At 46.1% G+C, this 16,873-nt stretch overlaps 1 protein-coding gene across 3 annotated transcripts in view; it reads right to left on the bottom strand.

The window, feature by feature from the left end:
- CFAP97D1 (CFAP97 domain containing 1) overlaps window positions 1-15,670 on the bottom strand; it is a 146,675-nt gene extending 131,005 nt beyond the window's left edge. Inside the window, exons 1-2 of one of the 3 annotated variants that reach the window (XM_063963571.1) lie at window positions 15,582-15,670; window positions 11,846-12,131 (exon numbers count right to left, since the gene is read on the bottom strand). In XM_063963571.1, the coding sequence (XP_063819641.1) occupies window positions 11,846-11,966 (121 nt within the window). In that variant the 5' untranslated portion in view covers window positions 11,967-12,131; window positions 15,582-15,670. Of the gene's footprint in view, window positions 1-11,845; window positions 12,132-13,173; window positions 13,262-15,581 lie in introns of those variants that run through there. The other 2 variants (XM_063963572.1, XM_063963570.1) reach the window with 2 other exon arrangements.
- Between the last annotated feature and the right edge of the window lie 1,203 nt (window positions 15,671-16,873).

Raw genomic sequence — 16,873 nt, 5'->3', positions numbered from 1 at the left:
TCCAGGCTGAGGCGATTGCTGGTCGCAGTATAACACCAGTATGTGTGTAAATACATTTTAGGATACCCTCCTGCTTTCTATCAGCAGGATCCTTAAGGGCGGCCATCTCAGGAGAGGGTAGAGCCCTTACAAGCGTGTGAGCGCTTTATCCACCCTAGGGGGTGTTTCCCAACGCACCCTAACCTCTGGCGGGAAAGGATATAATGCCAATAACATTTTAGAAATTATCAGTTGTTATCGGGGGAAACCCACGCATCATCACACACCTCATTTAATTTCTCAGATTCAGGAAAACTACAGGTAGTTTTTCCTCACCGAACATAATACCCCTTTTTGGTGGTACTCGTATTATCAGAAATGTGTAAAACATTTTTCATTGCCTCAATCATGTAACGTGTGGCCCTACTGGAAGTCACATTTGTCTCTTCACCGTCGACACTGGAGTCAGTATCCGTGTCGGCGTCTATATCTGCCATCTGAGGTAACGGGCGCTTTAGAGCCCCTGACGGCCTATGAGACGTCTGGACAGGCACAAGCTGAGTAGCCGGCTGTCTCATGTCAACCACTGTCTTTTATACAGAGCTGACACTGTCACGTAATTCCTTCCAACAGTTCATCCACTCAGGTGTCGACCCCCTAGGGGGTGACATCACTATTACAGGCAATCTGCTCCGTCTCCACATCATTTTTCTCCTCATACATGTCGACACAAACGTACCGACATACAGCACACACACAGGGAATGCTCTGATAGAGGACAGGACCCCACTAGCCCTTTGGGGAGACAGAGGGAGAGTTTGCCAGCACACACCAGAGCGCTATATATATATACAGGGATAACCTTATATAAGTGTTTTTCCCCTTATAGCTGCTGTATCTTTAATACTGCGCGTAATCAGTGCCCCCCCCTCTCTTTTTTAACCCTTTCTGTAGTGTAGTGACTGCAGGGGAGAGCCAGGGAGCTTCCCTCCAACGGAGCTGTGAGGGAAAATGGCGCCAGTGTGCTGAGGAGATAGGCTCCGCCCCCTTATCGGCGGCCTTATCTCCCGTTTTTCGATGTATTCTGGCAGGGGTTAAATGCATCCATATAGCCCAGGAGCTATATGTGATGTATTTTTTGCCATCTAAGGTATTTTTATTGCGTCTCAGGGTGCCCCCCCCCCAGCGCCCTGCACCCTCAGTGACCGGAGTGTGAAGTGTGCTGAGAGCAATGGCGCACAGCTGCGGTGCTGTGCGCTACCTTATTGAAGACAGGACGTCTTCTGCCGCCAATTTTCCGGACCTCTTCTGCTCTTCTGGCTCTGTAAGGGGGACGGCGGCGCGGCTCTGGGACCCATCCATGGCTGGGCCTGTGATCGTCCCTCTGGAGCTAATGTCCAGTAGCCTAAGAAGCCCAATCCACTCTGCACGCAGGTGAGTTCGCTTCTTCTCCCCTTAGTCCCTCGATGCAGTGAGCCTGTTGCCAGCAGGACTCACTGAAAATAAAAAACCTAATTTAAACTTTTACTCTAAGCAGCTCAGGAGAGCCACCTAGATTGCACCCTTCTCGTTCGGGCACAAAAATCTAACTGAGGCTTGGAGGAGGGTCATAGGGGGAGGAGCCAGTGCACACCAGCTAGTCCTAAAGCTTTTACTTTTGTGCCCAGTCTCCTGCGGAGCCGCTATTCCCCATGGTCCTTTCGGAGTTCCCAGCATCCACTAGGACGTCAGAGAAAACATAGTGAGAAATGTGCAAAGTCAAAGAGACATATGTGGAAGGTCATAGCCAAGATAAATTCATATATGTAATGACTCAATGGGTAAATTGTGTGTGTACTGTATTTCTTTACAAAAGAGAATAATAATAATAATAATAATTAGAGATGAGCGGGTTCGGTTCTCGGAGAACGGAACCCCCCGAACTCCACGTGGATTAGCTCAATATCAGCACTTAGTATCTGTGCTGCATTCTGGTGACCAGTATACTACAGTACAATAGTCCAGTGCTGCATCTCGCTGCTCAGTGTCAGTTCTAGTATCCTCATCAGTGCTCAGGATCAGTGCTCATTGTCTTGTGCTGCATTGTGGTGACCAGTATACTACAGTACAATAGTCCAGTGCTGCATCTCGTTGCCCAGTGTCAGTTCTAGTATCCTCATCAGTGCTCAGTATCACTACTCATTGTCTTGTGCTGCATTGTGGTGACCAGTATACTACAGTACAATAGTCCAGTGCTGTTCTCGCTGCCGAGTGTCAGTTCTTGTATCCTCATCAGTGCTCAGTATCACTACTCATTGTCTTGTGCTGCATTGTGGTGACCAGTATACTACAGTACAATAGTCCAGTGCTGTTCTTGCTGCCGAGTGTCAGTTCTAGTATCCTCATCAGTGCTCAGTGTCACTACTCATTGTCTTGTGCTGCATTGTGGTGACCAGTATACTACAGTACAATAGTCCAGTGCTGTTCTCGCTGCCCAGTGTCAGTTCTAGTATCCTCACCATTGCTCAGTATCACTACTTATTGTCTTGTGCTGCATTGTGGTGACCAGTATACTACAGTACATTAGTCCAGTGCTGTTCTCGCTGCCCAGTGTCAGTCCTCATCAGTGCTCAGTATCACTACTCATTGTCTTGTGCTGCATTGTGGTGACCAGTATACTACAGTACAATAGTCCAGTGCTGTTCTCGCTGCCCAGTGTCAGTTCTAGTATCCTCATTAGTGCTAAGTATCACTACTCATTGTCTTGTGCTGCATTGTGGTGACCAGTATACTACAGTACAATAGTCCAGTGCTGTTCTCGCTGCCCAGTGTCAGTTCTAGTATCCTCATCAGTGCTCAGTATCACTACTCATTGGCCCTCATTCTGAGTTGTTCGCTCGCTGCTAATTTTAGCAGAATTGCTAATAGGCTAAAATCCGGCAGTTCTGCACATGCATATGCACAGCAGGGCGCACGCGCTAAGCAATTTTACACAAAACTATGCTATTTTACTCACGGGCGAACGTAGCTCTTCAATCGCTCTGCTGATCGTAGTGTGATTGACAGAAAGTGGGTGTTTCTGGGCGGAAACTGGCCGTTTTCAGGGAGTGTGCTAAAAAACACAGGCGTGCCAGGTAAAAACGCAGGAGTGGCTGGAGAAACGGAGGAGTGGCTGGCCGAACGCAGGGTGTGTTTGTGACGTCAAACCAGGAACTAAACGGACTGAGGTGATCGCAATCTAGGAGTAGGGCTGGAGCTACTCAGAAGCTGCAAGGAAATTGCTTTCGTTAGCAATTCTGCTAATAATAGCAGAATTGCTAATCTTTCGTTAGCAATTCTGCTATGCTAAGATACACTACCAGATGGCGGCGGCCTAGCGTGTGCAATGCTGCTAAAAGTAGCTAGCGAGCGAACAACTCGGAATGAGGGCCATTGTCTTGTGCTGCATTGTGGTGACCAGTATACTACAGTACAATAGTCCAGTGCTGTTCTCGCTGCCCAGTGTCAGTTCTAGTATCCTCACCATTGCTCAGTATCACTACTTATTGTCTTGTGCTGCATTGTGGTGACCAGTATACTACAGTACATTAGTCCAGTGCTGTTCTCGCTGCCCAGTGTCAGTCCTCATCAGTGCTCAGTATCACTACTCATTGTCTTGTGCTGCATTGTGGTGACCAGTATACTACAGTACAATAGTCCAGTGCTGTTCTCGCTGCCCAGTGTCAGTTCTAGTATCCTCATCAGTGCTAAGTATCACTACTCATTGTCTTGTGCTGCATTGTGGTGACCAGTATACTACAGTACAATAGTCCAGTGCTGTTCTCGCTGCCCAGTGTCAGTTCTAGTATCCTCATCAGTGCTCAGTATCACTACTCATTGGCCCTCATTCTGAGTTGTTCGCTCGCTGCTAATTTTAGCAGAATTGCTAATAGGCTAAAATCCGGCAGTTCTGCACATGCATATGCACAGCAGGGCGCACGCGCTACGCAATTTTACACAAAACTATGCTATTTTACTCACGGGCGAACGTAGCTCTTCAATCGCTCTGCTGATCGTAGTGTGATTGACAGGAAGTGGGTGTTTCTGGGCGGAAACTGGCCGTTTTCATGGAGTGTGCTAAAAAACACAGGCGTGCCAGGTAAAAACGCAGGAGTGGCTGGAGAAACGGAGGAGTGGCTGGCCGAACGCAGGGCGTGTTTGTGACGTCAAACCAGGAACTAAACGGACTGAGGTGATCGCAATCTAGGAGTAGGGCTGGAGCTACTCAGAAGCTGCAAGGAAATTGCTTTCGTTAGCAATTCTGCTAATAATAGCAGAATTGCTAATCTTTCGTTAGCAATTCTGCTATGCTAAGATACACTACCAGAGGGCGGCGGCCTAGCGTGTGCAATGCTGCTAAAAGTAGCTAGCGAGCGAACAACTCGGAATGAGGGCCATTGTCTTGTGCTGCATTGTGGTGACCAGTATACTACAGTACAATAGTCCAGTGCTGTTCTCGCTGCCCAGTGTCAGTTCTAGTAACCTCATCAGTGCTCAGTATCACTACTCATTGTCTTGTGCTGCATTGTGGTGACCAGTATACTACAGTACATTAGTCCAGTGCTGTTCTCGCTGCCCAGTGTCAGTCCTCATCAGTGCTCAGTATCACTACTCATTGTCTTGTGCTGCATTGTGGTGACCAGTATACTACAGTACAATAGTCCAGTGCTGTTCTCGCTGCCCAGTGTCAGTTCTAGTATCCTCATCAGTGCTCAGTATCACTACTCATTGTCTTGTGCTGCATTGTGGTGACCAGTATACTGCAGTACAATAGTCCAGTGCTGTTCTCGCTGCCCAGTGTCAGTTCTAGTATCCTCATCAGTGCTCAGTATCACTACTCATTGTCTTGTGCTGCATTGTGGTGACCAGTATACTACAGTACAATAGTCCAGTGCTGTTCTTGCTGCCGAGTGTCAGTTCTAGTATCCTCATCATTGCTCAGTATCACTACTCATTGTCTTGTGCTGCATTGTGGTGACCAGTATACTACAGTATAATAGTCCAGTGCTGTTCTCGCTGCCCAGTGTCAGTTCTAGTATCCTCATCAGTGCTCAGTATCACTACTCATTGTCTTGTGCTGCATTGTGGTGACCAGTACACTACAGTACAATAGTCCAGTGCTGTTCTCGCTGCCCAGTGTCAGTTCTAGTATCCTCATCAGTGCTCAGTATCACTACTCATTGTCTTGTGCTGCATTGTGGTGACCAGTATACTACAGTACAATAGTCCAGTGCTGTTCTTGCTGCCGAGTGTCAGTTCTAGTATCCTCATCAGTGCTCAGTATCACTACTCATTGTCTTGTGCTGCATTGTGGTGACCAGTATACTACAGTACAATAGTCCAGTGCTGTTCTCGCTGCCCAGTGTCAGTTCTAGTATCCTCATCAGTGCTCAGTATCACTACTCATTGTCTTGTGCTGGATTGTGGTGACCAGTATACTGCAGTACAATAGTCCAGTGCTGTTCTCGCTGCCCAGTGTAATTTCTAGTATTCTCATCAGTGCTCAGTATCACTACTCATTGTCTTGTGCTGCATTGTGGTGACCAGTATACTACAGTACAATAGTCCAGTGCTGTTCTCGCTACACAGTGTAAGTTCTAGTATCCTCATCAGTGCTCAGTATCACTACTCATTGTCTTGTGCTGCATTGTGGTGACCAGTATACTACAGTACAATAGTCCAGTGCTGTTCTCGCTGCCGAGTGTCAGTTCTAGTATCCTCATCAGTGCTCAGTATCACTACTCATTGTCTTGTGCTGCATTGTGGTGACTGACCAATATACTACAGTACAATTGTCCAGTGCTGTTCTCGCTACACAGTGTCAGTTCTAGTATCCTCATCAGTGCTTAGTATCACTACTCATTGTCTTGTGCTGCATTGTGGTGACCAGTATACTACAGTACATTACTAAAAGTCCAGTGTCTTGTGCTGCATCTTGCTGCTGTAGGGTGCGGTGGTAGTGTCCTGTCACTGTGCATAGTTCATCATCATTCCAGTCACAGTGGTATCTGGTATCTATCTAGTGGTATCTAATTCCAGACATTACTGCTGTCTAATTCCAGATATATTACTAGCATATAATTCCACACATTAAAAAATGGAGAACAGAAATTTAAAGGGCAAAATAGGGAAAGATCAAGATCCACTTCCACCTAGTGCTGAAGCTGCTGCCACTAGTCATGGCAGAGACGATTCAATGCCATCAATGTTATCTGCCAAGGCCGATGCCCAATGTCATAGTAGAGAGCATGTAAAATCCAAAAAACAAAAGTTCAGTAAAATGACCCAAAATCTAAATTAAAAGCATCTGAGGAGAAGCGTAAACTTGCCAATATGCCATTTACGACACGGAGTGGCAAGGAACGGCTGAGGCCCTGGCCTATGTTCATGGCTAGTGGTTCAGCTTCACATGAGGATGGAAGCACTCATCCTCCCGCTAGAAAAATGAAAAGCGTTAAGCTGGCAAAAGCACAGCAAAGAACTGTGCATTCTTCTAAATCACAAATCCCCAAGGAGAGTCCAATTGTGTCGGTTGCGATGCCTGACCTTCCCAACACTGGACGGGAAGAGGTGGCTCCTTCCACCATTTGCACGCCTCCTGCAAGTGCTGGAAGGAGCACCCACAGTCCAGTTCCTGATATTCAAATTGAAGATGTCACTGTTGAAGTACACCAGGATGAGGATATGGGTGTTGCTGGCGCTGAGGAGGAAATTGACAAGGAGGATTCTGATGGTGAGGTGGTTTGTTTAAGTCAGGCACCCGGGGAAACACCTGTTGTCCGTGGGATGATTAAGGCCATTGACATGCCTGGTCAAAATGCAAAAACAAAATCACCTCTTTGGTGTGGAATTGTTTCAACAGAAATGCGGACAACTGGTGTCAAGCTGTGTGTTGCCTTTGTCAAGCTGTAATAAGTAGGGGTAAGGACGTTAACCACCTAGGAGCATCCTCCCTTATACGTCACCTGGAGCGCATTCATCAGAAGTCATTGACAAGTTCAAAAACTTTGGGTGACAGCGGAAGCAGTGCATTGACAACTAAATCCCTTCCTCTTGTAACCAAGCTCCTGCAAACCACACCACCAACTCCCTCAATGTTAATTTCCTCCTTAGACAGGAACGCCAATAGTCCTGCAAACCATGTCACTAGCAAGTCTGACAGGCCCTCTCCTAACTGGGGTTCCTCCGATGGATCCTTGAGTGTAACGCCTACTGCTGCTGGCACTGCTGTTGCTGCTGCTGGGAGTCGATCGTCATCCCAGAGGGGAAGTCGGAAGACCACTAGTACTACTTCCAGTAAGCAACTGACTGTCCAACAGTCCTTTGCGAGGAAGATGAAATATCACAGCAGTCATCCTGTTGCAAAGCGGATAACTCAGGACTTGACAACTATGTTGGTGTTAGACGTGCATCCGGTATCCGCCGTTAGTTCACAGGGACTTAGAGAATTGCTTGTGGTAGTGTGTCCCCGGTACCAAATACCATCTAGGTTCCACTTCTCTAGGCAGGTGATACCGAGAATGAACACAGACGTCAGAAAAAGAGTCACCAGTGTCCTAAAAATGCAGTTGTACCCAATGTCCAGACTAAGGACTATATGACTGTGACAGCCCACTGGGTAGATGTATTGCCTCCCGCAGCAACAACAGCAGCAGCAGCGGCACCAGTAGCAGCATCTCGCAAACGCCAACTCGTTCCTAGGCAGGCTATGCTTTGTATCACCGCTTTCCATAAGAGGCACACAGCTGGCAACCTCTTACGGAAACTGAAGAACATCATCGCAGATTGGCTTACCCCAATTGGACTCTCCTGGGGATTTGTGACATCGGACAACGCCACCAATATTGTGCGTGCATTACATGTGGGCAAATTCCAGCACGTCCCATGTTTTGCACATACAATGAATTTGGTGGTGCAGAATCTTTTAAAAAATGACAGGGGCGTGCAAGAGATGTTGTCGGTGGCCTGAATAATTGCGGCCCACTTTCGGCATTTAGTCACCGCGTGCCGAAGACTGTAGCACCAGAAAACACTCCTGAAAATGCCCTGCCATCAGCTGAAGCAAGAGGTGGTAACGAGGTGGAATTCAACCCTCTATATGCTTCAGAGGATGGAGGAGCAGCAAAAGGCCATTCAAGCCTATACATCTGCCTACGATATAGGCAAAGGAGGGGGAATGCACCTGACTCAAGCGCAATGGAGAATGATTTCCACGTTGTGCTAGGTTCTCCAACCCTTTGAACTTGCCACACTTGAAGTCAGTTCAGACACTGCCAGCCTAAGTCAGGTCATTCCCCTCATCAGGCTTTTGCAGAAGCGGCTGGAGAGATTGAAGGAGGAGCTAAAACAGAGCGATTCCGCTAGGCATGTGGTACTTGTGGATGGAGCCCTTCATTCGCTTAACCAGGATTCACGGGTGGTCAATCTGTTGAAATCAGAGCACTACATTTTGGCCACAATGCTCGATCCTAGGTTTAAAGCCTACGTTGTATCTCTCTTTCTGGCAGACACAAGTCTGCAGATGTTCAAAGACCTGCTGGTGAGAACATGACCCGCCAACAGCTCCTCCTTCATTTTCTACCGCCACTGGAGCTGCCAGGAAAAGGATAAAATTTCCAAAACCACCCGCTGGCGGTGATGCAAGGCAGTCAGGAGCAAAAACTGACATCTGGTCCGGACTTAAGAACCTGCCAATGATTACTGACATGTCGTCTACTGTCACTGCATATGATTCTGTCACCATTGAAAGAATGGTAGAGGATTATATGAGTGACAGCATCACTGTAGGCATGTCAGACAGTCCGTACGTATACTGGCAGGAAAAAGAGGCAATTTGGAGGCCCTTGCACAAACTGGCTTTATTTTACCTAAGTTGCCCCCCCTCCAGTGTGTACTCCGAAAGAGTGTTTAGTGCAGCCGCTCACCTTGTCAGCGATCGGCGTAGGAGGTTGCTTCCAGAAAATATGGAGAAGATAATGTTCATCAAAATGAATTATAATCAATTCCTCCATGGAGACATTTACCAGCAATTGCCTCCAGAAAGTACACAGGGACCTGTGATGGTGGATTCCAGTGGGGACGAATTAATACTCTGTGAGGAGCGGGATGTACACAGTGAAAGGGGTGATGAATCGGACGATGATGATGAGGTGGACATCTTGCCTCTGTAGAGCCAGTTTGTGCAAGGAGAGATTGATTGCTTCTTTTTTGGTGGGGGCCCAAACCAACCAGGCATTTCAGCCACAGTCGTGTGGCAGATCCTGTCGCTGAAATGATGGGTTTGTTAAAGTGTGCATGTCCTGTTTATACAACATAAGGGTGGGTGCATAAGGGTGGGTGGGTGGGCCGGGCCCAAGGACAATTCCATCTTTCACCTCTTTTTTTATTTTATTTATCTTTGCATCATGTTCTGTTTGGGGACTATTTTTTTAAGTGCCATCCTGTCTGACACTGCAGTGCCACTCCTAGACTGGCCAGGTGTTTGTGCCGCCCACTTGGATCACGTAGCTTAGTCATCCAGCGACCTTGGTGCAAATTTTAGGACTAAAAATAATATTGTGAGGTGTTCAGAATAGATTGGAAATGAGTGGAAATGTGCTTAATAACGACAGTGCTGTCAGGTATGCTTGTGAGTTGACAAACATAGTCATAATGCCATCTGTCAACATCACCGTATTGTATTTGCACCTCCATGGTACAAATTGCATGTCTCCTTTCATGTGTACAGTGTGTCCATAAAACTGCTGGTTGGCAGCGACTGTATTTTATGAATCTGCCCTTACTGAATATTTCCTACATGAGAATGCCCCTCCCCGCACCCTTGCTGCGTCTGCGGTAGCAGGGCCGATTCGTGCAAAATCTGCATTAGGCTCAAAATATATAAAAATGATAAAATAAATAGAAATTACATTAAGCTGGTCATTGATAGGCTATAGAAATAAGGTTCAGAAATGTTCTTTTCAGCAGTGAGTAATACAGTAAGTTGTTTTTTCTGATATCTGTACCTACCTATGTATTTGGTGTTTATGATGGCCACAAGGGCATCAGTTTGGTTATACAGCTGAGCTTTTATTCAAATTTTAAATACTAACACTTGCACATGTTACATTACATTTAATGAGTATTTACAGAAACTGTTATGTATCCTATTTAAAACTAGAGATGAGCGGGTTCGGGTTTTACTCGGATTTACTCGGTTCTCAAAACGGCATCTTATTGACTATCCAAAACAAGAGACATCCGTGAGCCAATAAGATGCCGAGTTGAGAACCGAGTAAATCCGAGTAAAACTGAACCCGCTCATCTCTATTTAATACATTAGTGGATTTTCTAGGCCTATAGAAGGCATTAGGATTTCCAGGCTTGGCCTGGCAGTCTGACACTTGATAGAAAGAAACACTGATTTGTCTGATATTTAAATTAGGCTACATTTATAATAGTTCTGGACTGCATTTTCTGTACACTACCCACTTCAGTAATTGTGGTACTATAGAGTCTATGGATTGACACAACTGAAAGCTGCCAGTGAATATGGATCTGTAGGCCTGATTCAGAGATGGACGGAGTTAAGTACAGGATCTGTGTCTTTGGACGCAGCTGCTGTGCGAAAATATGCTAATGTTGCAGGAGATGTCCAGTGTAAATTGATGCCTCCTGTATGATTCACTGATCTGCTGCGACGTCCAAAGACGCAACATCATATCATCTGTGTGAACATCGGTCATCTGAGTAACTCTGTGTCTGAGGACACAGACACTGACTTCTGCACGCCCTGAAAATGGGGCAGATGAAAAAGAGAAAAAATCTTTTGGATGTACCAGCATTAAAATAAATGTGCCCATTAATTTCAATATTATTTCCACAGTTGTGCTAATAACTTCACTGAACGGAATAGGCTTATTGAAAGGAATAGGAAACGTTTGTTTGTGGAGTTTTTAAATAGAATAGTCTGACACTTGGGGACATATCTGTAGCTGTTACAAATGATTCTGCATTTGTTTTCCCATCTCTCCAGTGCGCCTCAGAAGTATTAATTGTTTTATTTATATATCAATAAAGATTCTGAACCAAGACTTCATAATGTTGATTGATGTCATAAAAAGCAAATTAACTCTGTTGGAGGGCCCCATTCACATGGCAACAAACATACAGGATTATTTGGAATACACATCTGTAATATGGTAATCAAATGTCTGACTATTATTATTATTATTATTATCCTTTATTTATATGGCGCCACATGGGATCCACAGCGCCCAATTACAGAGTAAACAAAGAAGGAAAACATGAAGACAGTGACTTACAGTTCAATACAATATAGGACAAGTACAGGGTATATAAACATAGCTGCGCCAGTAAACAGCACTGAAATAAGTATCAGGGCGGCAGAAAACCGAGGGATTTGGTGCCGTCAAAGGGAGTATTGAAAAGAAGACAGGTTAAGTAAGAGATGTAAAAGCACATGAGAGAAGAGGTCACTGCTCCTGAAAGCTTACATTATAAAGACTATAACATTACTCACCAATCTGGCTAATATTAATAAACAAAAACTGACATAGCTATCCTCACTTATTTCAATTGAGTTTATACATGTAGCACACACACTGAAATGAATGGGCAATTAAAAATAAACTTTGCTTATATAGTACCAACATACTATGCAGCATTTTACAGAGATTGTCTCAGTGATACTTGCAGTGTAATATAGTATCTATCTATCTATCTATCTATCTATCTATCTATCTATCTATCTATCTATCTATCTATCTATCTATCTATCTATCATTCAGAGAAACAAACATTATTAAATGAGGTTAATGCAAAAGAAAAATCATATATGTAAACATACCATTTCTCACTCGTGACATGTGGCATTGGTAGTGGTAGTTGTCCCATTTTATCTTCAAAGTGTTATTTTTTCTTTGATTGCTTACTATTGCAGGGAAGGCCAAATAATCTACGGTGTTCATTCTTTTTCAATCACAGGTAAGAAGTGAGCAGCTGATTCACTGGGTGGCATCACATAACTATTCTTGGAGAGGTTACTATGGCAACTCCTAATGTGACATCAGTGATGAGAGGCATTCCAGGCAAGTCAAATTGCACACTACAGTCATGTAATGGGGTACCAGGATCTGTGCATAAAAGCAAATTTAGATCTATTATAGGTTAAGTAAAGCAATGACAAGTAAAATGAGAGCAAAATGCAATTTTATGACCCGAATTATAATAGAAATATAAAGTTTCATGACAGGAAAATACTTGGCCACCCATATTAGCTGCTCCTTAGCTACAGAGAGTGTACTAATATTAATGATGTTGTCAAATCTAATTGGGCTATTATTTATTTTATTTACCTCAGTTAGAGGGCCATTCTCATTTTAAGAATTTAATATTTGCATCTAAACCAAACAGATGGCCCCCATCCCTCATCCATTTATTTTTGTATGAATGGTCGGTGTTATACTTTATGTCCATCAGATGCAGCACCAGCAGAGGGGAATATTCAATTGAAGTCGGAAAGATGGCAGTTTTCGACTTTTTCAGGTCGGAAGGGGTTCCGACCTATTCAATCCCCAGCTTTATTATCCGTCAAGTCTGGGAATTCAACTTGTCAGAAAGCACGTGGGTCAGCGGAATAGCTGCCGATCCGCGTGCTTCTGTCAGAAATGGGGCCAAATCCAACAGGTTTTGGCGCTGTTTCCGACCATCTAAATCCGGCTTTAAAAAAAGTCAGATTGAGATGAGGGAGCTGAGAGGAGGAGAGGGGGGAGACCAACGGGGATATAGGGGAGAGCCGCAGGGTGACGGGGGAGAGCAGCGGCTATAGCAGCGTAGCAGGAGGATGTGGCACAGCCGCCGCTCACGGCAGTGTCCGAAGTCTCGCTTGCTGGAGCCGGGTGGACGCTGCCGTGAGGTTTGGCGGTGGTGCCCCATCCTCCTGCTATGCTCTGCTGTAGTCGCTTCTCTCCCCTGTCTCCCCACTGGTCTCCCCCTCTCAGCTCCCTCATCTCAATTTGACTTTTTTAAAGCCAGATTGAGATGGTCATTGAATAGCCCTTGTCGGATCCATTTCGACAAATGCATGACGGAATGGATCCGACTTTAATTGAATATACCCCAGAAGCTCTGTGGATCCCCCACTTTGGTCAGTGTGCCCTTCGTCACACTTCTTACCTTGGCAGGTGGGAAATAGATTATATAATCCTCTCCTCAGAATGGGTATGTGAGGCTGAGCTGGAACATTATAACACAGCAACACACTTACAGCTAATCACTGACATGGAGGAGGGCTGTGACATCATAACTAGTGGTACAAATAGAAATTCTTTCTTAGTAGTACTGATAGTAAAAATGGGCGTGATCACGTGTCATGAGGGGGTGTGGTTACATGAAACTAGGGGAGTGGCTACATGATAATAGGGGCATGGCAACATTATACCACACACTGCAATGCCCCTTACAAAAATTATGCCAAACACCGTAATGCCCATTACACATTATGCCACACACTGTAATGCTTATTACACATTATGCCATACACCGTAATGCCTTACATATTATACCACACACTGTAATGCCTGTTACATATTATACCACACACAGTTATGCCACTGAAACCATTTAATGTCCCACACTCAAAAATGCCCCTAAAAAATGATGCCCCAGTGGTGGGCTGGTGGTACTGAGTATCACCACCATATTTCTTAATGGTACTCCTTACCACCCCTTACCACCAGGGCCGGTGCAAGGTTTTCCGGCACCCTAGGCAAAACTGAAACCTAACCCCCCCATATTTACATTACATCACAGTAGTGCCTCTTATTGATGTTTCATCACACAGTAGTGTCCCATGTTCACGTTACACTACAGTAGAGCCCATTTACATTAAACCACACAGTAGAACACATCCATGTTATGCCACACAGTAGTACTGCCTGCAGTGTGCTTTGATGGCTCCCAGGGTACACATTATACATAACAATGAAACGACATTATATATGTATTATATAAACATATATATATATGAATCCAATCTTTTTATAATATAATATATTCTTTTCATGAAACCCAGTGAGTGCCTATTATGTTTCCTTCTTTAATTATAGTTGCAAATGCTAGTCACTCCCCTTCGTGTATATACATTTATTGATTCTGTGCCCCATATCCCCTTTCCTGTTTATAAATAAATATAAAGAAAAATACGGGCAGTGCGCCGTAGGCACGCAAAAAATGTAGGGGTATGGTTTCATGGGGAAGGGGGTGTGGCCACAAAATAATACCAATTCATACTACAGTGCACAGTAGTCTCCATTATTCAAATTACGGTGCACAGTAGCACCACTACACCAGGTAGAGCCCCTTTTACACATTACGGCAGACAGTCCCCCTTTTTACACATTACGGCAGACAGCGTCCCCCTTTTTACACATTACGGCAGACAGCATCCCTTTTTTACACATTACAGCAGACAGCGTCCCCCTTTTTACATATGGCAGACAGCATCCCTCTTTTTACACATTACGGCAGACAGCGTCCCCTTTTTACACATTACGGCAGACAGCATCCCCCTTTTTACATATTATGGCAGACAGCGTCCCCCTTTTTACACACTATGGCAGACAGCGTCCCCCTTTTTACACATTATGGCAGATGGCATCCCCCTTTTTACACATTACGGCAAACAGTGTCGATAGAGAGATAGAGAGAGAGAGAGACACACACAGACAGACAGATAGACAGATACTTACCATTTCTCCCCGCTGGCTCAGGCAGTCAGGTTCCTCGGTGCTGGCAGATCCCGGGCAGGGGAGAAGGAGGAGGAGGGAGGGGGACTGTAGCCACAGCAGCACAGTGTAATTGGTGGTGGCACCGCTGCAGCAGTCCCTCTGCTTCCGCATTGGCTGCCCGCCCGCCGCTGTGAATGCTGGGATGAGGGAAGTGCATCCCAGCATTCATAGCAGCGCCGGCCTGCCAATGCGGAAGTAGAAGAACTGCTGCTGCGGTGCCACTACCAATTACATAGCGCTGCTGCGGCTCCAGTCCCCCTCCCTCCTCCTCCTCCTCTGGGTCCTCCCCTGACGCTGCTCCTCTTCTCCTCCGGCGGCGCACACAGCACAGGGGGCTTGTAATGAGTCAATTTGACTCATTACAAGCCGCTGACATAGTTGCTGGCTGTGCGCCTTCAGGGCGCCTGCGTTGTGTGCCAGGCACACCTGGCACACACGTAGTTACGGCTCTGGTTTGTACCACCTCCCCTCTTCCTGTTAATTTCAGTTTCTTTCTCTATACTCTCCTCTCCAGCCTCCTCTGCACTTCTGCCTGCCTGGCACTGTTGGGCTGAGGTAAAGTGTTACTGGCTTGTGGGAGTCGAAAACTACTTGGTGGACACGCTGACACAAGGCTCTGCTGCTGCTAACAGTCAGGGTGGTGACATAAGGAAGGGGGTAATCTAGGTAAATCTAGGTGAAGGGGGTAATCTAGTGCTGACAATGGGTCGCACTGTGTCACATCAACAAGAATTGTACCCTCCAATAAAGGTCACTAAGTGGTGTGTGAGAAGTACCAGCAGTGTCCCTGCTTACTTGTGTTGATCCTCCTCTGGAATGGACACCAGAATCCCATTAGGGCTCCCTCTGGATGCTGACTCTGCAGTGCTCTCTCCTCCAGGCTCTCCCCGTTTGCAGCTGCTTGCTCTTTCCCTTATATGGGCGTGCTGAGGTCACTGCAAAGCCCTGTGCTCTGCGGAGCTTTCTCTCCCTCCCCTGTCAGGGATTCCCTCACTGAAGCTGCCCACCATACACTCCTTATATGGGCAGGAGTGTCATAGGTCATCTCTGCTCCCGATGCTCTCTCTTTCTCTCACAGTGGAAATCCCCGCTGTCACTGCAGTGCCACTGATACAAAGGCTGCCAGAGCACTCCGGGGCTTACACACAGTACTTCAGCCTCTGCTGTCTGCCTCAGATGAACGGAGCCGATCAGCGCTCCTCACAGATCCTCCGGTCACAGCACGCCCCAGAGACTACCCTTCCTCCAGGCACACTGCATTTTAACCCCTCGCCTCAGGAGTCCCCGGACGTTTCCCACGCTGACTCTCTCCCCAGTGGCTGTACAACCAGGTAGGAAGGCTGGCCGTACTCCCCTTTTACACCCCCTGTTGCAGTCAGGAAGGAGGAGGGAGGGAGGATAAGACTGCGGGCTGCGATTCAGCAGGAGCATGCCGCCCCCTAGTGGCTGCCGCCCATAGGCAGCTGCTTGAAGCTGCCTAATGGTAGCGCCGGCCCTGCTTACCACCCTACTTTCAGCACTGATCATAACACAGTAACGCACTCACAGCCAATCACTAACATGGAGGAGGGCTGTGACATCATAATACAGTACCACAGTCACAGCCAATCGCAGAAAAGAAGTTAACAGCTGCGCTTCTCTCAATGTTAGCAGCTGATGCTCAATGCGCCCGACACACTCAGCAAGTGGAGAAGTTTCCCAAAAGCAATAAATCAGTGTATGTCATGCCATAGACCAGGGGTAGCCAACCCTTGTCCTCGAGACCTACTAACAGTTCACGTTTTCCAGCTCACCTATCAGTTGCACAGGTGTAGTCATTACTCACTGACACATTTTAAAAGAGCCACAGGTGGAGCTCATTACTTAACTTGTGATTCTGTGAGGAGACCTGAAAAACATTCACTGTTTGTAGCTCTCGAGGACCAGGGTTGGCTACCCCTGCCATAGACTGTGCTACTGTAGATAACTGACATAAGCTGATTGGTTGCTTTAAGCAACTTCTCCACTTTATATCCCTCCAAGGGGTTTATTTACAGTACTAAGCATTGGGTTACATATATGGCACTTCTTTTTTTAATTTCCTTTTC

Source organism: Pseudophryne corroboree, chromosome 3 (assembly GCF_028390025.1).
Source record: "Pseudophryne corroboree isolate aPseCor3 chromosome 3, aPseCor3.hap2, whole genome shotgun sequence".
In the NCBI taxonomy this organism is placed as follows: Eukaryota; Metazoa; Chordata; class Amphibia; order Anura; family Myobatrachidae; genus Pseudophryne; species Pseudophryne corroboree.
This window is presented reverse-complemented; position numbering and strand designations above follow the sequence as displayed.